The following is a 23073-nucleotide window of genomic DNA, read 5'->3' as shown; positions in this document are numbered from 1 at the left end:
TTGTCCCTGGATTCTCTGTCCCATAATTCAGCTCTGTGGTCTTAGGTGCCAGCCCCTTCCCTAAAATTCTTGCCATTAAACCCCAGGCTCGTAATCTCAGCACTTTGGGAAACCGGGGGGGGGGGGGGAGGGGGCGTGGATCACCTGAGGTCAGGAGTTCGAGACCAGCCTGGCCAACATGGTGAAGCCAGGTCACTATTAAAACACAAAGATTAGCTGGGCGTGGTGGCGGGCGCTTGTAGTCGCTGCTACTCGGGAGGCTGAAGCAGCAGACTTGCTCGAACCTGGGAGGTGGAGGTTGCAGTGAGCCAAGATCACACCACTGCACTCCAGCCTGAGCGACAGCGGGAGACTCCGTCAAAACACACACACACACACACACACACACACACACACACAATCAAAAAAACTCCCAGGCTCCCAATGGCTTCCTCTGATACCAGTTAACACATTTGTGATGCCAACTGCCTGATAGGCAGAGCTCCTGTTGGAAAGCCCTCCTACAACCTATCTTGTTTGCTTTGTGAACGGTTTTATTAGGTTGGTGCAAAAGTAATTGCGGTTTAGCCATTACTTTCAATGGCAAAAGCCACAATTACTTCTGCACTTACCCCAATATATATATATATATATATATATGTATGTATTTTTTTTTTTTTTTCGAGCCGGCTTCTCCTGCTGTTGCCCAGGCTGGAGTGCAGTGGCGCGATCTCGGCTCACTGCAAGCTCCGCCTCCCGGGTTCACGCCATTCTCCTGCCTCAGCCTCCCGAGTAGCTGGGACTACAGGCCCCCGCCATCACGCCTGGCAAATTTTTTGTATTTTTAGTAGAGACGGAGTTTCACAGTGTTAGCACTTACCCCGATTTTCTCCTGTGAAGCAATGTCCTAGGTTTGGAACTACCTTTGGGATCGCATTGTGTCCAAAAGAACCAAATTCCAGCTTTGTGCAATGGTCAGATACTGAAACTGACCAGTCCTAGTATCTATCTGGATTTGGTCCAAGGTCCTGCCCTATCACAACTACTTGAGCGAACACATAAGATATGTCATTGTCTTCATAAGACACATAAGATAGTCATTGTCTTCTCTTCTTCAAGTTAAATAAAAAGTCCCAGTTACTTTAAAATAGCCTGTGGTATTTGCAAAAAAAAAAAAAAAAAAAAAAAAACTCTCTGCACAGTTAAGCCCAGGACCAGGATAGCATGGGTTACAAGAAATACAAACAGAGCCTTAAATATTGTAACAGGTCATGAGTATAGTAGAGGGAGAAACAGAATGCAAAATTTCCCAAAGTTAACCACAAAATTCAATTCTTTTTTTTCTTTTCTTTTTTTTTTTTTTTTGTAGGCCATCTCATGAGACTAACCATCCTGCGGAACATACCTTGGGGAAGTATTTTTTTCTTCTTCTTTATAACCATTTTGGGGCTTTGTTTTGAATTGTCTGTGTTTTTCTTTAGTCCTGAGATTCAGAACAAATACCTGTGTCAGGAATGGGCTAATCTAGGTTGCACAGGATGGAGGAGACTTTACAGTTTCCACACCATTGGTTTCTTTTTCAGCAACTGAGTGTTCTGTTTGATCAACTTCAAAGCAGCTCTGCTAACCATAGCACTCCTGTTTACCACGTTTCTCAGCTTTCCTTGCATTCCACAGTATTTCCTTCCTTATGTTTGACCAATTTCTCCCCCAGATGTACCAACCCGCATAGTGAGTCAAAGAACTGACAATGGCTTTTGGTCAGCGGTTTTCCAGTAGCTCTGCAAAGTTTTGGGCTTCCACTGAGTTTCTCAGAAGCTGCCTGAAAATTCATGAATTGGCTCTAGACCCTTCCACCACACCCCAAATCAAGCTTTCTGCTTCTTTGTATTTCATATCAGGGCCTGTGTAAGACTGGAAAAAGGGATTTCTCAACTCGGCAATTTGAAAACGACTCATTTAAGTTATCACCTGTTCTCAGGCATATTATGTTAAGTGTCCAAAGAACAACCCAGATGGTTTTCATCATTCCGCGATGTAGCAAGCAATGCTTTTGAAATCATCTCTGTGCTCCCTGCTTAGTGACTCTCTAACCCTTGCAGGAGGAGCTATGGAAGGCCCACTTCATCCCAGATTCTGAGACAAGCCTGGCACCTGTCAGCAAATAGTTAAGGAGTTCCCAAACCAGTAAGTTAAGGAGTCCCAAACCAGTAAGTGCCTCAGAGATTCAGGACGTGATTACGCTGCCTGCTACTCCTGACCTGGCTCTGAAAACCTTGTGTCCAAACCCCCGCCTGGAAACCCACAGTCCCAATAACTGAGTCCCTGTCTTGACTCTCTGCACCATCCTTCAGTTCCTACAGGCTCAGCCTTTCCTTGCCCCCTCCCCCAAGGTTTTGGAAATTAGAGTCTTCTACCAGCCACTCTGGTAGGGGCCTGTTTGCTGAATGCTATTTACCACCCGTGTTCTTGTCAGTTGCCAGGGCTAGGCACTGTTTGATGTCTGGTTCTGAGCCATTTCTGGTTTGATCTGCTCTCCACCCTGACCTTCCCACTCATCTAAGCAGCTTATTGTCTCTGCCAAGCCCAGACTTAGATTGTCTTTAAAATTCAAATTTATGGCCAGGTGCAGTGGCTTACACCTGTAGTCCCAGCCTTTTGGGAGGCCAAGGAGGGTGGATCACCTGAGGTCGGGAGTTTGAGACCAGCCTGACCAACATGGAGAAACCCTGTCTCTACTAAAAATACAAAATTAGCTGGGCATGGTGGCGCATGCCTGTAATCCTAGCTACTCGGGAGGCGGAGGCAGGAGAATCGCTTGAACTCGGGAGGCGGAGGTTGCAGTGAGCTGACATCATGCCATTGCACTCCAGCCTGGACAACAAGAGTGAAACTCCATCTCAAAAAAAAAAAAAAGGAAAAAAAAACAAATTTATATGTATCTATGTAAATAGAGGGGCCTCCTCTTCCCTGAGCCTTGAACAGACAGCAGACCCTGGACCTTGCATACATAGGAGCTGGTTCTATGTCCCCAGGACTTGTCTGCCTTTAGCTACCCTTAGGGACAAACCTACCTCCTCACCATGTACTCTCCCACCAATTCAACATGGACTGTGATGTCTTGACAATGGAAGGATGTCTTACTCCTTACACATGGGCTGAGTTCACATCCCATTTAAGATTTTGTATATGCCTTTTCCAAATGGTTTTCTTTGTCCAAGGCCCTAACATTTATCTCCTTTCCTAACATTGCGCTGTGGCGCTGTGAGCTAACAATTGGCCACTGTGTTCCGCCAACATTTTGGAAAAACTTCTCTAACAACCATCATTCTTATTTCTCACCTCTTAGGATCATTGGCCTCGTTGAGATCTTCACGAAGGCTATAGACCCGTGCTGTCCACTATGGTAGCACTAACTACTTATAGCTATTCAAGTTTAAAATTAAATTAAAGGCTGAGGCAGGAGGATCACTTGAGCTCAGGAGTTCGAGACCAGCCTGGGCAACATGGCAAAATCCTGTCACTATCAAAAATACAAGGAATTAGCGGGGCGTGGTGGCGTGCACCTGTGGTCCCAGCTACTCAGGAGGCTGAGGTGGGAGGACCACTTGAGTTAAGGAGGCAGAGGTTGCAGTAAGCCAAGATCATACCACTGCACTCCAGCCTGAGTGACAGTGAGACCCCATCTCAAAAATAATTAATTAATTAAAATTTAAGACTCAGTTCTTCAGTCACAATAGCTAGATTTCAAGTTGCAGCCACACGTGGTTAGTGGCTTCTGTATTTGATAGCACAGATATGGAACCTTTTTCTTTATCTCAGAAAGTTCTATCAGACAGTCCTGCATAGATGCATAGACCCTCTCTCCAGAATAGGCAAATATGTACTCATATTAAAAATGTTGTAGGCAATTTTAGGTGATTCAAAGACACTCCCCACTTCCTAAGCCCACCTCCCCAAGGTGTTAGGAACCCCTTTCTGATGTGGGTGGGGGCTGGGCATAGTGGCTCATGCCTGTAATTCCCACACTTTGGGAGGCTGAGGCGGGCAGATCACTTAAGGTCAGAAGTTTGAGACCAGCCTGGCCAGTATGGTGAACCCGTCTCTACTAAAAACACAAAAATTAGCCAGAAGTGGTGGCACATGCCTGTAGTCCCCACTACTTGGGAGGCTGAGGCAGGAGAATCTCTTGAACCTGAGAGGTGGAGGTTTCAGTGAGCCGAGATAGCACCACTGCACTCCAGCCTGAATGACAGAGTGGGACTCTGTCTCAAAAATAATAATAATATGGATGGGGAGCACATGACTCTCCTAAAGTCTATGGAGGAGGCAGGTATCAGGAAAATCTCAGTTCAGATGTCAGTAATCCTTTTCCCTTAACACACAGTCTTAAGCACCTGCTGGTTCCTTGAGAGTTTAAAAAGAAACCTAGCTGTTCATTACATTGCCCCATTCATCCTGTTAGTTTCATTCGTTCACTTATTCAATATTTATTGAGCTCCTACTTTACGCTCATACTGACCTAGGCAATGGGATACAAAAGTGAACTCAATGGAGAAGATCCCTTCCCTCATGGAGCTTATATTCTTGTAGGACAGAAAGACAACCAACAAACAAGCAGGTAATGCTCTCTGCTCTATAAACTTAGTTTTCTCCAATTAATTTCAAATCTATTTCTGTAAGCCTGAACATGTTAATTCTCTGCTTAAAGACATTCCCTCCTGACTAGGAGAGTTGATTAAAACCACCTGTGGGAGTTAAAGATCTACATCTGCCAAATGCACCGAAGGTGATCCACAAACTAAATTAAAATTTGGCCACTCTCCAAAGTCAAGGCCATAATCTACCTTTCTCATGAGACAGTTCTGTCTGTAAATAGTTGGGATTATAACACCCTCACTTTCAAGGTAAATTCCAGGGTATTTTATCTCCTAATTTCCAGATTGTTTTTGATTGTGTAAGCACATAGAAGACCTCACACCAGGTAAAGTTTCTAAAGTTTACTTCAAGCTACCTCTGTTACATGATTTTTGCATAGGTAATCCGAGATCTGCTTCTTAATTGTCAACTCCACTTGGAATTGTTCCAGTGTTTGCCAGTGTTCTGTTATGTTCTTTTCTACTTGTCCAGCTTAATGACGCTGTTTTTCTTCAAAAACAATGTTTCTTCAAAACTAATATTTGGGTAAGGCCCAAGTTGGGATGACATTTTCTCTTAATATAATTTGCATTCTTAAAATCAAACACATTACCAGCAGATTGGCTTAACTGAACACATGCACGTATATATAAGAAACCATGTCCTTTCTTTCCTTGACCCAAAGTTTTGTATTTCACCACACTGGCCAACTCCCAAAAGTTTAACTGAAATCAAAGAATTGGTTCATTCTAAGATGGCTGGAGATATATATATATATATATATATATTCATCTCTATCTATCTTCCTCCTATTCTTTTTCCCATATCACACAAAACACAAACACAGACACATTCTGGGTTTACTTGGTACTGCCAGTCCTCAGGCTGACTAGAAGACTGAGGAAAATTTGAAAGACAAGAGATCTATCTACAGTCTTTCCTAACTTCCTAGTCCCTTTACCAGATTTTTCCATGAGGATTTTTCTTCCTTTTTTCCTTGAGGAAGCCAACTCTTGAGGGCTACAAAACACTTATTTCAGCATGTGTCTCTAAAAGATAAGAACATTTGATAAACATAACCACACTACCATTACCACATCAAAAAAAAAAAGTTATTCTTTAAGAGCAAACATCGAGGCAGTGTTCCTAATGGTTTCATAATGTCAAATGTTTACTGGCTTTTTAAAACAAATTCAAAATACACATAAGTTCCACACCTTGTAATTGGTTATTATGTCTTTCAAGTCTCTTTAAATGTGTAGGTCTTCTCTCCATCTCTTTCTTTCCTTGAAACTTAAAGAAACTCAGTTGTTTGTTCAGAAGCATTTCCCATGGCTGAATTTTGCATAATATATCTTCATGTTGCAGGTCAACATTCACAGGATTCTCAGATTCAGTTGGAGGCATGTTTGATTATCTACACTTTAAGTCATCAAGTAATTTGAATATATTAATATAAATCCCATAGGCTCTTTTTCCCACTCCAGATGATTCCTCCAATAACCTTTCGTTCAGTAAGTTCCCCGTTGTAAATTTCCAGTTAAGTAATTTTCTTTAGGTTTGATGGGTGCGCACAACGAAGAAAAGGGGGGGCGGGGAATCCTTTCTGAAATTCATTTCCTTTGAATATATCCATTAGAGGGCGACATTGCCTTTAATATCATATTTCCCCAATAAAGTTTTAAATTGCATAAAATTTACTTTTGTATTTTTGACAAGTTGGACCTCATTGCCTACTTTAACTTCTAATCTCACGTCTGTAAAGTGTGACTGCGTTCTCCTTTGTTAATTTGATCTCTGCTGACTTGCGTCTTTGATATTACAGTACTTCCATCTTTGACTCTGTTCCCAATTCTAACCATCGGGCGGCGATGTTGCATAAATAAAGACCCGCGGAAAGGCAAAATTAAGCGAAACTGCCAAATAAAAAGCAGTTTCACCGGGGGTAAAGGCCATTAATTTAAGAAGGAAAGAGACAAACCAGACATTTCTAGTTCATATCCAACTCACGGCCCAAGGTCAGAACTGTGTAAAATGCAACACAAAGGAGCCATTCAGGAGTGGGGGAGGCTGACTTGGGGAGAGCGAATGCACAATCCCCGCCTTGAGTCTGCGGTTCCACTGGAGGGGGCACAGGTCCGTTCGCGCACGTGCGTGTGAGTAGCCACAGGGCAGCGGCGGGACATGCCTGCACCGGGCATGGGACTGCTGAACCAACAGCGCTCTGGCGGACCGCTTGGGACACCCGCCCGGAGGCAGGTTGGCACTGGCGCTGCCTGGAGGTCAGCCACTCATTGTACCCCGGAGGAACTGGGTCCCACGGGGGCATACGGCTCGCCCACCGGCACGCGTTAGGAGGCGAACACCTGCATCCAGCTAGGTGTTCCGAGCGCAGGCCAGGGCTAGGGACTGCTCTGCCACCTTCTTCTCATTCTTCCTGTAAGAACACTGTCTATCTCGGACAAAAAGGATCCACCTGACAGCAAGTGGTATCGTCACACAGAGGTAACAGGGAAGTTAGGGATCCTCCTGAGAATCTGACAAAAGTTGGTGCCCCCTCCCCATAGTGGCACTCAGAAAACTGCAGGTGAAACTACAAATGGCGGAGGCACTCACAGGCTTCCTGGGGTCCGTCCATTGATCAGATACCAGGTTAAGAAATTCTGTCCTGATTGGAGCCTAGACGGCAGCGCAAAGAAACCAGACGGACTTGGAAAGAGAGCCAGGGACTCCCTCCTCCCTCCAAACACAGCCAGCGTTTCATCTCGGATTGCGGGAGGGGCCTGGCGGAAGGTGGAGGAGAGGTGGAGCGCCTGGATGGGGCCCTCCCCATTCTCCTGGCCCCAACCCCAGGACGCCTGGCTGCGGAGGGCTCGAAAGCGAGCAGCGAACGCCCAAAGCCTGGGTGGCGGGAAGGTGGCAGCGCCCTGTAGCTTTTCCTTTGCATTTTTCTTTAAATCGTGAGCTCCGGAGCTATCGTTTCGACCGCTGCTTTCCGGTCTCCACCTCCACCTCCCAGTTGGCTGGCTTGCCCTTCCCCCACCTCCCCATCCCAACCCCCCCCATCCCCACCCCCATCCCCACCCCCATCCCAGCCGCGTGCCCGACCCTCGGCCTCCAGCCCCGCCTCCTTCGCCGCGGGGTTTCACCCGCGGCAGAGTGAAATCTGCATAGTGACCGCCCCCTCGGAGCTCATTGGTGCAGCCCCGCCCATCGCGGCAGGTGATTGGTGAGCCGCCGGGGATTATTTGCATGTCGGACGCAGCCGGGTACCCAGCTGTGCTGCCGGCCGGCGCAGCGCAGAAGTTTGCAGAGCGCTTTCTCGCCGGCTGGTCCCGGACTCGCGCTGCGCCCTGCGCCCTGCGCCGCCGCCTCCTCCTCCTCCTTCTGCCGCCGCCGCCCTGTTCTCCCGGGATTCCTTCTCTGTGGAGGACTGACGCTCTGCTTGTGGGAATTAGAGGTGGACAAGGGGGAGTGCCGGGGGGTAGCGACGGGGGTCTTTCCAGTGACAGCTGCGAGTCGGGACGCCGGGAGCGTGGGGCTCCTGCTGGCCACGGATCTCGCCCACCTTCCCGCGGCCTCCGGGTAGGCAATGCGGCCGCCGAGCCCCGCGACGCAGAGAGGAAGGAGGGTGGCCCGGAGAGCCTAGAGCTTGTTTCTGCCCACTTGGGAAAGAGGGCATGGAGTTGTGAGTGCCCCTCGCTCGGCGACGCCGCCCTCGGCAGCCTCCCCATGGCCGGGACGTACAGCTCGACTCTGAAGACGCTGGAGGACTTGACCTTGGACTCCGGGTATGGGGCCGGGGACTCGTGCCGCTCGCTCAGCCTCTCGTCCTCCAAGTCCAACTCGCAGGCGCTCAACTCTTCGGCGCAGCAGCACCGCGGGGCGGCCTGGTGGTGCTACTCCGGCTCCATGAACAGCCGCCACAACAGCTGGGACACGGTGAACACGGTGCTGCCCGAGGACCCCGAAGTGGCCGACCTCTTCTCGCGCTGTCCGCGGCTCCCCGAGCTGGAGGAGTTCCCCTGGACCGAGGGAGACGTGGCCCGGGTGCTCCGCAAAGGCGCTGGCGGCCGGCGGCTGCCCCAGTTCTCCGCCGAGGCGGTGAGGCGCCTGGCCGGGCTGCTCCGCAGGGCACTGATCCGCGTGGCCCGCGAGGCGCAGCGCCTGAGCGTGCTGCACGCCAAGTGCACCCGCTTTGAGGTGCAGAGCGCCGTGCGCCTGGTGCACAGCTGGGCGCTGGCTGAGAGCTGCGCGCTGGCAGCCGTCAAGGCGCTGTCCCTGTACAGCATGAGCGCCGGCGACGGGCTGCGCCGGGGCAAGTCCGCGCGCTGCGGCCTCACCTTCTCAGTGGGCCGCTTTTTCCGCTGGATGGTGGACACCCGAATCTCCGTGCGCATCCACGAGTACGCAGCCATCTCCCTCACCGCCTGCATGGAGAACCTGGTGGAGGAGATCCGGGCCAGGGTGATGGCCAGCCAGAGCCCTGATGGCGGAGGGGCCGGAGGCGGGGAGGTGTCTGCTGAGGCCCTGGAGATGGTCATCAACAACGACGCCGAGCTCTGGGGCGTCTTGCAGCCCTATGAGCATCTCATCTGCGGCAAGAACGCCAATGGTAAGCGCGCGGGCCTCGGACTGGCAGACTGGGTAGGCAAGAAATCCCGCCCTGGGCTACTGGGGGAGTGAATTTCCTGAGACAAAGCTGGTGGCTGTGCCAGTTCTTTGGGAGAAAACGTTTGGTCTGAGGATAGGGTTCATTACATGGCACTTGCCAGAGATTGTTCTAAGGGTGTCTGACTTTTGGAGGGTAAACACGTGAATGATCTCCATCCTGTTCTGCGTGGCATTGTTACTATCTGCGGGCTGTTCATTGATTGGGTGAGATTGAATCTCTTGACCAAGCCATTCCTGAACCTCTCTTGAAATGAAACTTACTGCCCCGTGGCTCTTTACCGTGATTGACTAGGTCTCTAGCTGCTGTCTTTCCCCAACAGCTGGGCAGATTGACTGATTCTGCCCCCTAGTTTTCCCCAGCTCAATAGCAGCAACCAAAGGGTCCCAACTTAAAGACCTGAACCTTGGATAAGTAAGATGGGCGGAGGGAAGTGGGAAGCCCAAGTTCTGGTGCTGTGCCTTGTGCTTTGCTGGGCTGAAGGATGCTGTCAGGCGCTCTCTTGGGGGATGGAGGGGTAGTGGTTCGCTCTTACCTATATGTGCCCAGGAATGATGAAACCTGGGGACCCCGACTCCCCTTCCCAGAAAAGTAACTACAGATTGTCTCCTGAGACCTGATTTTTCCAAGCTGTCACCAACCAAGTGAGCCATTGGTTAAAACCTTGCATTGTATTAAATGTTCTTTCCTGAAAAGAGTGGTGGCCCATCAAGGGGAAGAGATAGGTAACCGCATGAGGTGAAGTCTGGGAAAGGAACCATTGGGTGGTTGCACTTCTCTGAAGATAGCATGGATTTGGTGCAAAGGATGGAAACAAAGCACATGACCTTTTCCCTGACAATGTTAGGGGGTGTGACATTGCATTCAACTGCAAACTACCTACAAGACTTCAGTTTGAGAAGTCAGCACCATAAACTGTTCAGAATGGTATTATGGTTAAACAGCCTTACGATCTGATTGGAAGGCCATTTGGGGGGCAGCTTTCAGTGGCAAATAAGCAGGCAGTGGAAGAGGTCAGGTGGGGACTGGAAAGGGATAAAAGAAGTCAAAACATGGTTTAACATAATCATAATAGCTGAAATGCAAAATAACCCTTAATGTGTCATCATTATTCTCAGCACTTTGTATTTAACTCAAGTACTCCTAGCAAGCCTATTAGGTAGGTACTTACTGCATAGTATTATGCCCATTTTACAGATAAGGAAACCAAGGTACCCAGCAGTTAAATAATCTGCCCAACATTACATAGATGTTAAATGGCAAAACTGGAATTTGAATCCAGTTTGAATCCAGGTAGGCCCCTTTAAGGTTCTAGATGCTGGTGGAGAAGAAACAGCTTTGTTTTTCTGGTTTGTTGTTGTTGTTTGTTTGTTTGTTTGTTTGTTTTTCTTACTGGACTATAGCTCTCAGATCTTATGCTTTGTTTTTTGATTAGCCCAGTTTTCGAGAACAGTTGACATGTTAGGCCCATTTTGAAGACACTCTGTACCAAGCATGGCTTACTTTGACATTATTGGTTTTGTTTTTAAATTCTGGCACTGCCAAAGGAGATGCTGGGAATTGAAGAGCATCTGCTGCTTAATTTTCTTCCTCTTAGGTCAGAGCTAAGGTCAGTCCTGAATCTCAGTTGATGATGTCACAGCTGCTTGTTGTGCCTCACCCTCCAGGTTTGTGGCATCAACACTGGGAACAGCAGCTCCAGGGCAGGAAGTGGAGGGCCAGGGGACTTCCATCCAGTGGTCATAATTGAGGGAAAGAGTTCTGTACTTTTGGCTGAGAGGAGGCCCAAACTGAACTCAAAGAAGTAAAGGCAGGCTCCTAGGAGAAAAGACTGAAGACCTAACCCTATAAGCCAAACAAGAATAAGGGTGGAACTGTAGATGCAAAACAAAACAAAAACATATATTCATGCAGAACAGGTGCCCAGCACATTGAGAAGCTTCTCCCAGCTTTTCTAACTGCAAATTGAAATAAGGAAGACCAACTCCCTGCCCAGGACACCCTGAAGATGCGAAGTGGCCAGAAGCTGCTAGAAAACAGATGTCTTCTGCTAAAGGGCTTCCAACCAAAGAACTATTTCTTATCTAGGGTCAGCATTCCTTGGGATTTCCTTTATAAGTTAGTCTTTTGGCACCACCTACCCCCCCACCCCCACCCCCCAGCTCCACCACCACCTTTTGTTTTTTAAAATAGTGACAGGGTTTTGCTATGTTGCCCAGGCTGGTTTCAAACTCCTGGGCTCAAGCAGTCCTCCTGCCTCGGCCTCTCAAAATGTTGGGATTACAGGCAACAGGCGTGAGCCACCACACCCAGCCACGACCCCATGTTTTAACCTCCTCCTTGCCCCCCACTTTCCAAACAATCCTCCTTAATCCTGGGTAGTCAAGAGAGCAGGATTCTCTGTGGCAGACAACAAAGCTCCCCGGATGCTCAGAGTCAAAGTGTCTCCCTCTGTACCTTCTCAGGTCTCCAGGGAACTCTCTTGCAGGCGAGGTGACCATTCACTTCCACTTAGCAACTGGATGCTCATTTTTTATACATGAAAACCAGGGGGTGGCCACATTAAACAATAACCAGGCTGATTTATTAAGTCCCTTTAGACAAAGTGAAATGAATGTTTAGTAGAGGGGCAATGAATTACTTATGTCTGAAAGCTGGCTTCAGAGGGAAGCATAAACTGCTTAGGAACAAAATGGAGTGGTCCAAACCTTTGTTATATTAAAATTACCCCAAGGCCAGCAAGGTAACGGTTTACACAGCTGAAGACCAACTGGGGAATGACTGCGTATGGGGAGGAGAGTGCTGGTTAGAATTCTTGTCCTGCTGATCTTCCCTTTAAATTATATATTTATTGTTGATATGCCTGCTAATTATACAGCATGGGCACATGCATTTGACTCAGCTATATAGGGCTTTTAAACTTAATGTCTTCCAACCAAGAATTTAAGGGCCATAATCCATCTATTCCTGTCCATTACTCAGAATGCAGGACAAATATGGTTTTGCTCAGCACAAGATGGATAATAAAAGTTCTGCAGTGTTTACAAAACATGATCCCAGCTCCGTAGAGCAGCAGGAGTTATATATTGTTGCTCATTTGGTATTGATGTCCCCAATCCCATGGCAAGGCCATTAAATGATGATATCTTCATGACTTCCTTACGGGAGGTAGAGAAACCAATTTAATAGAGCAGTATTTATAAACAGGTAGTTTGCAGAAAATAGAAACTTTTCACATCCACTCATATCCCTCCCTACTCTCCTCTCTCCTCTCTCTCCCTCCTCTCCCCCATCACTTCCCATATGTGAGTTTGATGCTGAGCATCACTACTAGGTTTCTTCTTGGTCATTCTTCTTACTAAGCTTTTGTGAGTGTCTGTGGCATTTTAGAAAATCTTCCTCAATTTCTAGATTCTTGATTAAGTGATAGGATATTGGTGAGAATATTCTTGCTCCAAAGAAGTATCCAGGGTGTACAAAAGGATTGCTCTATCCTAATGGTAACATGCACAAGACTTTGGATTCACCATGAGAGTTTGAAGCCTACTTTTGCCATTTATTTTGTTTTATTTTGTTATTTGTTTATTTTGAGACAGAGTCTTGCTGTATCACCCAGGCTGGAGTGCAGTGGTAAAATCGTAGTTCACTGCAACCTTGAACTCCTGGGTTCTAAGGGATCCTCCTGCCTCAGCCTCCCAAGTGGCTGGGACTGCAGGCATATGCCACCACACCCAGCTACTTTTTAAATTTTTATTTTTGTAGAGACAGGGTCTTGCTATGTTGCCCAGGCTGGCCTTAAACTCCTGGGCTCAAGGGATTCTCCCGCTTCAGCCTCCCAGAGTGCTGGGATTACAGGCATGACCCATCACGCCTGGCCATACACAACTTTGCCATTTACATGAGTGGCCTGGTGCAATTTTCTTAACCATTCTAACCTTCAATTTTGTCATCTGCAAAATGGGACATAGTAAGAGCACCTAGCTTATATGGGTGGTATGAGAATTAAATGAGACTATAGATTGAAAGATCTTAGCACATAGTAAATGCTCAATAAATAGTAAATTCATTCAACAATTATTGAGCACTGACCCTGTACCCACCACTGTTAAAAGTGCTGTGGACTAAGTGATGAACAAGGGGAAAAGCCCTCCTCTCATGAAGTTTATAATCCAGTGGAGGAAATGAGAAAAAGTAAATAAGTAAGGATTTTCTCTTGGTAGTGAATGTTGTTTAAAATATTTTTTTTAAAGGGCAGGGTAATGGGATGGTGTGACGGGGCTAATTTAAATGACAGTCAAGGAATGCTTCTCTGAAGGTTTATTAGTAATAGCCAGTAATATCAATACTACTAAGGACCTTTAGGCCAAAAATAGTGACTGAGAACTTTTCTGAATGATTCAGTTATTCACCAGCTGAGAGAAGTCTCAACATCTCACTTAGAGCTGAGAAAGAAAAGGGCTGCATGTAGAGCAGGGACGAAACCTCTTCTGGTTGTGGGACTTATTTAGTGATGAGATTGTAGGATGAATTTCTACTGAGAGAAGCAACTGAAGCAGCAAGGGTTGATTGAGCTTGTCAGGTGGTGTTTAATCAGTTTCCACACCTGGGTAGTCTGAAGGATGAGGGCTGCTTCCTATCTCTTTAACCATTTTATTAAAGCCAAGAGAGTTGGTAAAACTGAAACAGAGCAAGCTTTGGAAATGAAAAATTTTTTTTTCTCGCACGCCTGAGAAAGGCAACCCTAGCCTTAAGTAGTAAGAGGAACAAGGTAGAGTTGTTCCACTTCCTCCTCCTGAAAGCTCTACCTGACTCCCCGAACTGGAAGAGCCACCCCTTTGTGATGTTTCCTCAGCACCCAGGACATATTCTTAAATCATTTCCTGCTTGTGTGTGTCTCTCCCATCCAACTGTGGACTTCATAGGCATTGCTGTCTTCCCTGTACCTCTCATGGTGTCTACAATATGTGCTCTATAAATGATGGGCAAATGATAGATCCCGCCATACAGGTTTAAAATTTGTATTTGAATTCCTTTGATATATCAGAACCGTCCCCCATTTCTACCAAGGCAGAAAATTTCCAAGTTGTTCTCAATGAATAGAGTCAGCATTTTGGGGCTGCATCCAACCTTTGGGTACCCTGATTTCTAGCAGGGTTCCCAAGTCTGGCTTTGATGTGCAAGATGTGAGTTGGGGGAATTTTCAGTTTAGGAGAATGTCTTCAGTGTGTGATACCCAAAGAGGAAGGGCTTCACAACAGACGTCTGGTACAGCAGGCCGCAGATAAGTCAACAGGAGGATTGAGTTGAAGGTTTCCTTAAGAATGGAAATACCAATCGCCCCCTTGCCAACAGAGCTGCCCCAGAGGACAATTTATGTTGATGACTATTGCTCAGAAGAGTTTACATCTGTGTCCCACTCCATCTGCCTCCAGTCTGAGGACTGAACCAAGGTAATCAATTGCCAAGACATTCCTGGGTTGGCATCCCAAGAATGGGAAGTTCTGAAACAAACCAGAGACAGCTTTGTCCTTATCCCACCTCACCATCAGTATTCATCCTTGGTCCAACAGGTCAGTGGGTAGATGCTTCGCCTCTATTTCTACTCTTATGCAGCTGTAGTAATAGGTCTGACTTTTCCGCAACACCTCAGGCTTATTCTCATCTGTGAGCTTTCTAGGTCCCCATAAGAATCCTGTGAATGTGTGTCCTTTCACTGAGAGGTCTCCATGAGTCCAGAATTCACAGCTCAATAATAACTAAGCTCAATGATGACTAAGTCCCATTTTGCTCAAGCCCCAGGCCTGTGCTTTTCCTATAAAGAATTACAGAATCCAAGGTAGCAAATACAGGTCAGTACTTGGCCCCATTCAAATGGCAGCTAGGGTCAAACTCATAGCAAGAACAACACTTGTTATAGGTCTTGTTTGTTAACGGCCTATGGTGTCCAGACACTTTACATTTGTTAGGCCAGTGAGTGTTCACGACCACAGTGAAAGAGCAGGCACTGACACCCAGGGGTGTATCTTCCTCCAAAGGTTGCTGTTACTCTGTTTAAATGCTGCTTGCTGGCTCTCCCCACCCTAGAGGTGCCACTGATTTTAGAGAGCCATTACTGCTGCTCCTGGGGATGGAAGAAGAGGGCACAGAGAGCTCTGCTGCCCAGGGAGGGCCTTTATAAGTGTCACCTGCTGGTGACCAATAAGCTCAGCTGAATAGAGAAGCCGCAGAGTACACTGCAATGCTCTTCTAAAGGATGGGCGGGTCAGCTCAGCAAAGGCGAATACATGAAGGAGAGAAGGCACCAAGAGGGATTTGAGTCTAGGTCACTGGTCTTGGGGAGCTTGGTGCACCTGTCCTGGAGTTGGCAGAAGAGCCTGTATGAAGGGGGCTTTGATTTCCTCCGAGTCCCCCATGGTGTCCGGCTGCTGACTCCATCTCGGTGTTTAGAGCACAGGGAGAGAATGAGTCAGCGATGTAGCAAAGCAGTGAAGGGCCCAGACTTTGGAGTCTGAATTGAGTCCCAAATTGATTTGCCTCTTACTGACCTAGGCCTTCAAGCAAGTCACACTAAGTTTCTATTTCCTCTACTGTAAAATGAGAGGCTTGTACACATGCGGTTGTGCCTTAAGCATACTCAGTGCCCTGGGATGTGAGAGATGCAGCCGGGCTTACTGGTAAGAGCACAGCACGGGGTGGGGCTGCCTGGCTGTAATTCCTCATAACTTCACTTGGGAGCTGTGTGACCCTGGGCAAGTTGTTTCACTTCCGTGCCTTAGTTTCTTCCTTGATCACAGGGTACCATTGACATTTTGGACTGGTTAATGTTTTGTCATGAGGTTGTCTTGGGCATTGTAGGATGCTTCATAGCCACCACCAGTTGAGACCACCAAAAATGTCTCCAGACTTTTCCAGATGTTCCCTGGGGAGCAAATTCACCCTTGGCTGTGAAACACAGCTCTATAAGATAGGACTGAAAATAGTACCCAACTCATAGGATGGTTGTGAGAATTTCATAAGAGTCCCTGTGAGGGACTTTGTGTTATGCCTGACACAGAAGATATTCTAATTGTTTTTAACAAACTTGTGTTGGATCCACAGATTGTGTTCATTTTTGCCAAAGTCTCTGGTGCAAGGAGGGTCACGATCCAAATCTCAGGGAGATGGGTATTACTCGCAAGGCTTTCCTTGGTGGCTAACAGTTTGTTTGTGGAGGTAGGAGGAAGTTATGGAATCTGGAAAAAGCACCCTTGCACCTTGCTCAGTTATGGCTCGATTGCCCCCAACAACAAGTGGTCTGGCAGTGGGCAGAGAGATTAGATCTCACCCTCTGAGCTCAAGCCCACCTCTGCCAGGATGACAGCAACAGTGCACATTCAAAGCTCCAGGCCCCCAGAGAGCAATTCTGCTGTGGATATTGGACCCTGCTTGTGGCAGCCGCCAAATCCTCAGCCACAGATCATAGCAGGTGTTTTGTGTTTTGCTGGCCTGTCATGTAAACACACTTTGTGGTCTTCTTGCTTGTTTTAAAAAAGGCCTAAGTGGTTTTGCAGCTTTGGTTGTGTGCTTGGAGCTGCATGCAGGATTGGGAGGAGATACATAAGGAACACAGCCCAAGTACTCCCAAGGAATGCCACGCCGGCATCATTAATCAACTGCTCACTGAGTGCCAGCTACATCCAAGGCAATGGAGACAGATTAGCAAGGGACAAGAATCTTGACTATTTTGAGTTTAGAAGTGTTTAGAATCTAGTAGGGAAAGCAAAGCATATATGCAGATAGTTACAAAGAAGTTTATAGTGACCACCTTCAAACAAAGAGAGGAGCAATGGCGATAGTCTCCACTGTCTAGTCTACATTGCTGGTTCCCCATTGCGGGTGCTTTTCAGGAGCTGTTTCATTTAATCCTCCCAGCCCCTCTGGAAGGTAGATATAACTTCCTTCCCATAGTTGGGGACCTTAAAGCTTCTGGTGATTAGAAAGCTTAAAGGGAAGAGATGACTCCTGGCTGTCTGGGTGGAAGGAAGTCAGGGTTTCTTTGTGGAGGATGGGGCAGGTGTGCCAGTGATTTGGGCAGGTAGAGCTGCGACTGCGGAGATGGGAGGGGATGCAGAGCCCCCAGAGGCTTCCAGGCAGAGGGAACAGTGTGAGCAAAGACCTGGAAGCCAACGCATATGTGTTGGAGAACAGCAAGTTCTCCTGTTTGGGTGGAAGGTTCAGATACATGACAAGCAGGAACAGTGGAGATAACACAGGAAAAAGGAAAGCTTTCCCACATCTTTTATCCAGATGTTAAGAAGCCTGCCAGAGTACAGGATGAGAGTTTTCCAAAACTTATTTTCATAATTCAGAAATTGAGTGTGTCTTCTCCCTAGCTCATCTTAACCATGGCCCCAGACCTCCAATTACTCCTCTTGGTGATTGAAAGCTTGACCTCAAAAATGCACCCTTCTGCTGTCCTAGCAGTAAGAGCATTAAAAGAAGACCGTAACTGAGCAAACTTGGGTTGCGAGGGGTTGAAGAACAAGGCTTCTATCAACCTTCTTTTCTTGTTGAATTTGGCTCTGACTTTGCATTTCTTCCATGGCCCTGAATGTCGCATTACAGGCCAAAGCAATCCCAGTACAGAATGAAGGTCAAGACTGGCAAATGTGTTAAACGAGGCCATTGGATCAACTCTTGCCAAAGCAGGATTCTTAATCGTGGAGCATAAAACAGGGTGAGAGAAGATGGTCCCAGAACTTTTTTTTTTTCGGTGTTAAGTCCGACTGATGTATACAATATTCGACTTCCAGTTTAGGGTTTATTATTTTGGACAATAAAAGCTCAATTCTCAGAGATGCTGACATTTTAATTCTTAGTTAATGTGTTTCCAGAGCATTGACAATAAAGATTTCAAGCATATTAAATGCTTAATATTGTGGAACCACCTTATAGCTAATTGTCTTCTGAATTGGAGTCCCTAAGGTACAGCTGAATTCTGCTGATAATAATAAAATGTGATAGGTCATCAATGGCTTAGCTAATAACTCAGGTGTCGGTCTTTTTCCGGACTCCAGTGTTATGAAGGGAAGGAATTTTCTTGTCACTTGACAAAGATAAACTTCATGAACATATTGCAAAAATACATTCACAGTCATTTGTAGTTAGTGACTTGAGGCCCACAGTTTCCTGTCTTTCTTTATTTTTATTATTATTTTTTTGACACAAAGTCTCACTCTGTCACCCAGGTTGGAGTGCAGTGCTGCAATCTCAGCTCACTGCAGCCTCCTCCTTCCAGGTTCAAGCAATTCTTCTGCCTCAGCCTCTCAGCTGAGATTATAGGCAGGCACCACCACACCTGGCTAATTTTCATATTTTTAGTAGAGACAGGTTTCACCATGTTGGCCAGGCTGGTCTCGAACTCCTGACCTCAAGCGATCTGCCCACCGTGGCCTCCCAAAGTGCTGGGATTACAGGCATGAGCCACCGTGCCCGGCCCATGGTTTGCTTTCTAAAAGTAAGCTGAGGAGAGTCAGGCCCATGATGGAAAAATTAAACAGGAAAACTAAACTTGGAAGTCTGGACATACAAGGTTAGAGTTGAGGAGACATTAAACTGGACCTCAAAGAGTTTGAAATGGGCCTCTCAGTGCACGAAAACCCTCCCTACAGTTGAGGCCAAGCTTTTATTGAAACCTTTACAACTTTTTTTAGTCTGTACATTTTAAAATATGAAAATTAGTATTTGCTGTGAGGAGAGCTATTAATAAACACAAGCCTGAGGCTCACACACCAAGTGGGTGTACGTGCACAAGCATCCGGAACAATCCAGTACAGAGCTATGAGGATTTGGATCCAGAAAATTCTGGGGTGGAGCTTGCCCCGTCTGTGACCTGGCATGAATCATTCCATCTCTTGGATCTCTGTTTCCTTATCTGTGGTGTGGAGAGGTCAGACTAGATTCCCCAAGGGCTTTTCTGTCTCTGATAGTGTTTCTAGACCCCACATGGACACTGTGCAGTCATTTTCCTAAGGTCGAGCCCTGTAATTAGTATCCTTGGGAAAGAAACACCCAGGATGGTGCTGGACGAGCTCTTTGAAGACCTGGCTTGGTAATAGGGCTGGACACTGTCTTTTTAATATTAAGATTAATTGTGATTACTGTACTCAGGGTTTTCCTGTGCCCCTTTCCCCAGAAAGATGAGTGCTACATGCTTTTGGCCGACCTCATGCTTCAGTGCTTAACAGCTGCATCCAGGTCCTGGCAGGCCGGCACTGTGGTGAGATCCAGCTCCGAGGTGACTTCATATAGCATGTGCTTGAAGCCCGCCTACCCAGACTTGGGTATTTATAGCAGGGGAGCAGCTAGAAAAAAAAAAATTAAATATGCTACACCCTTCTTTATATGATGTGGGACAGAGACAGGCATTGTGAGGAATTTCAAAGGCAGAGCTGTATAATCCAGCAGGATATTTTTAAATGCTGTTTGTTGCCATTGGCAGGGCCGGTGTTTCAAAGAGGAGGGAAAATGAGAGTAACCGAGGATGACAGGCTGCCAGGAATGCTGAAGGCCGAGACATGGAGCTCCATGCTCCGAGGTATACAGGCTCTGAACCCTGATGTACTTCACAGTCACATAGCTTGAATAGGGCTTGGGCAGGTCAGTATGAGAGGCTGGGGAAATGGGGTGGCTTGCCTGTTTCTCTTCCCCAACCGGCCCATCTACCCGTCAAATCCCAAGTTGAAAATTGATGAAATCTTCTGGAGAGGCAGAACATATGGCAAAAAAAGAGTTGCTTTTGTGAAAGCCAGGGACCTGGTTGTTTCTTCTTCAGCCCGTCTCAGCAGCCGGGTAATTAAAGTTGTACATGGGGACACAATTTGGAAGCAAGTTGCTTGCAGCTGTTCTTCTGGACTTAATCCACTTGAGTACCAGCTGGGCAGGCCAGGACTATGCTGGGACCCAATTCAGTAGCAGGTGAGAAGGCCTCAGGGGTAGGGCTGCCTCTGAGAAGGCATCGCAATGTCCCCCACCTGTCCAGTGGGTGCTTGTAAAGTATTCTAAGTAGTGTTTTCTACCGCACTGGTCTTTGAGGAGACAAATGATGATGGCGGGGGTGGGGAGTCTGAGGACTGTGTAGGGGAGAGGCCAGGAGTTCTGTTTGGGGTACATCCGTTTGTTCACCCAACAAATATTTATTGAGTACTGTGTGCTGGGCACTGTTCCAGGAGCTGGTGATGCAACAAATGAATAAAAGGGGCCTGAAGGAGGGCAGGGTGCAGGCCCTGTGGATAATGAGGCAGAGTGAGGGGAATCACCTGAGGCCAGCCTGGCTGGAGAAGACAGCTCTAGGCAGAGGGAATAGCAAGCATTCCTGGTGGGTTCGAGGAGCACCAAGGAGAAGCTCCTTCCGTGTGGCTGGGGCGAGTGTAGCAGGAGATGTGGTTGGAGAGGAAATGGTGGGGTGGTTAGTGGGGTAGGCCATTGGGTAATAATTCATTGGCTTTTAGTTCTGAGTAAGCTGAAAAGCATTGGAGGGACTCAAGCACAGAGTGGCTTGATCTGATTTGTATTTCCACAAGGTCACTCTCTCTATTGTGTTGGAAATTGACTTTAGTATCAAGTGTGGAAGCAGTGGGACCAGCCACTGGCACTTGCCAACAGCTTGGATGTGTGAGGTATGAGAGAGGAATCAAGGATGACACCAAGTTGCTATGGTCTGAGCCCTGGAAGGAGGGAGTGGCCATTGACTGAAGTGGGGAAAGCTATGTATGGAAGAAGCAGGACTGCACCAAAGATCCTAGTGTGATTTTAGTTGTCTGTCTCAAATCACATACAGATATCAAATAGGTTGGGCCGGGCACAGTGACTCACACCTGTAATCCTAGCGCCTTAGGAGGCTGAGGCAGGTGGATGGCTTGAGTCCAGGAGTTCGAGATCAGACCGGGCAACACAGTGAAACCTCGTTTCTACAAAAAAATACAAAAACTAGCCAGGTATAATGGTGCATATCTGTGGCCCTGGCTACTTGGGAGGCTGAGGTGAGAGGATTGCTTGAGCCCAGGAGGCAGAGGTTGCAGTAAGCCAGTATCACACCACTGCATGCACTCCAGCCTGGGCAACAGAGTGAGACCCTGTCTCCGAAAAACAAATAGGAAGTTGGCTGGGAGACAGGCCACCTTGAACTTCATTAGTCATATGATGGATTGAAATATTGCCCTTCTTTGCCCTTCCAGAGGGTGGGCTCAGTATGGCAGGGCTGCATAGAGACTCAGACAATAGAGATTTAATTTTCAGTCTTACGATCTTTGGCTGATGGCCATAAAAGCCCCTGATTTTTGCTTTCCAGCTTCTTTGTAGGCAGCCAGCAGCCTTTAATAAAGATCATCAACTCTGTTGTTTCCTGTCATTAAAATGGGGGCTGTTTAATTAGTCCAATTGTTCTGTGGATCATTGTGACTTTGCGTCTGTGTCCTTCAATTCTGGGAAAGCAAGACTCCATTTTTCAGGCAGCTTTGGATTCCTGGAGGTCAAGTGTGGGTCTGAAATTTGGCCAGAAAAAGAACGCTCTTAGGTGGCTTGAGAAGGCATGGGGCCTGGAGTGGTGTCCGAATGGTTTGGGAGTATCCAACCGCCTGTTGGATGCTTTGACCTCGACTGCTCAGGAGGGGCAGGGTGCAAAGCCTGGCTAAGAGATGGGGTCTGAAGGAGTTGTCACTGTCTGATTGCCAGCTAGATAGCTGACGTCTCTGCCCTCAGTTTTCCTCTTCTGTTAAATGGGGTTGCCATAGTTCCTAGCTGATAGCGTTGTTGTTTCAGTGGTTTTCAATCCTAGATTCACGTTAGTATTATCTGGATAGCTTAAAAATAAAAGTGTCAGCCAGGCGTGGTGGCTCAAGCCTGTAATCCCAACACTTTGGGAGGCCAGGGCAGGCAGATCACCTGAGGCCAGGAGTTCGAGACCAGCCTGGCCAACTTGGTGAAACCCTGTCTCTACTAAAAATACAAAAATGAGGCGGTGTGGTGGCAGGCGCCTGTAATCCCAGCCACTCGGGAGACTGAGACAGGAGAACTACTTGACCCTGGGAGGCGGAGGTTGCAGTGAGCGCAGATCACACCACCACACTCCAGCCTGAGCAACAGAGCGAGACTCTGTCTCAAAAGAAAAAAAGTGTGTGTATGTGTGTGTGTGTGTCTGTCTGTCTTAAGGCCCTACCTCCAGATATTCTGAAATAAATGGTCTGGCGTGGGGCCCGGACCATGTGGGTAGCATTCCTGGGAGAGCCTGGTATATAGTGAGGATGCAGACATTAACTATTATTAGTGGTAAAAGCATCCTTGTTCTGGAGTATGTCTTTTCGCCCCACCTAGGATGGTGACTTTCCTTCATTTCACAGCCACAGCAGCTTTGGGTAACTCATCTAGAGGGACCACCAAAGAACACTCAAGAGAAGCTTGAACTGTTAGGTTTACATGGAAAGGGCATGGCTAGATCTAAAATGGGAGCAACATATTAGCCCAGAGTGCTGGCGCACACCTGTAATCCCAGCTACTCGGGAGGCTGAGGCGGCAGGATCACTTGAACCCAGGATGTGGAGGTTGCAGTGAGCCAAGATCGCACCACTGCCCTCCAGCCTGGGTGACAGAGTGAGACTCCATCTCAAAAAATGAATGAATGAATGAACGAATAAATAAATAAATAAATAAATAAATAAATGAAATGGGAGTGACACCATAAGATGTTATTTGCCCCACTGGTAAATGAAGTGAATACTGTGATTCCCATCTTTAAGAGGAAGAAACAA

General features: G+C 47.2%; 1 protein-coding gene across 2 annotated transcripts in view; it reads left to right on the top strand.

Moving 5' to 3' along the window:
* The first annotated feature begins 7797 nt into the window (after positions 1 to 7797).
* Positions 7798 to 23073, top strand: part of ABTB2 (ankyrin repeat and BTB domain containing 2) — a 207991-nt gene continuing 192715 nt past the window's right edge. Inside the window, exon 1 of one of the 2 annotated variants that reach the window (XM_034932392.4) lies at positions 7798 to 9232. In XM_034932392.4, coding sequence (XP_034788283.1) covers positions 7870 to 9232 — 1363 coding nt within the window. In that variant the 5' untranslated portion in view covers positions 7798 to 7869. The remainder of the gene's footprint in view (positions 9233 to 23073) is intronic. The other variant, XM_003830383.5, reaches the window with a different exon arrangement.

The sequence above is a fragment of the Pan paniscus genome, chromosome 9 (genome assembly GCF_029289425.2).
Source record: "Pan paniscus chromosome 9, NHGRI_mPanPan1-v2.0_pri, whole genome shotgun sequence".
Classification (NCBI taxonomy): Eukaryota; Metazoa; Chordata; class Mammalia; order Primates; family Hominidae; genus Pan; species Pan paniscus.
This window is presented reverse-complemented; position numbering and strand designations above follow the sequence as displayed.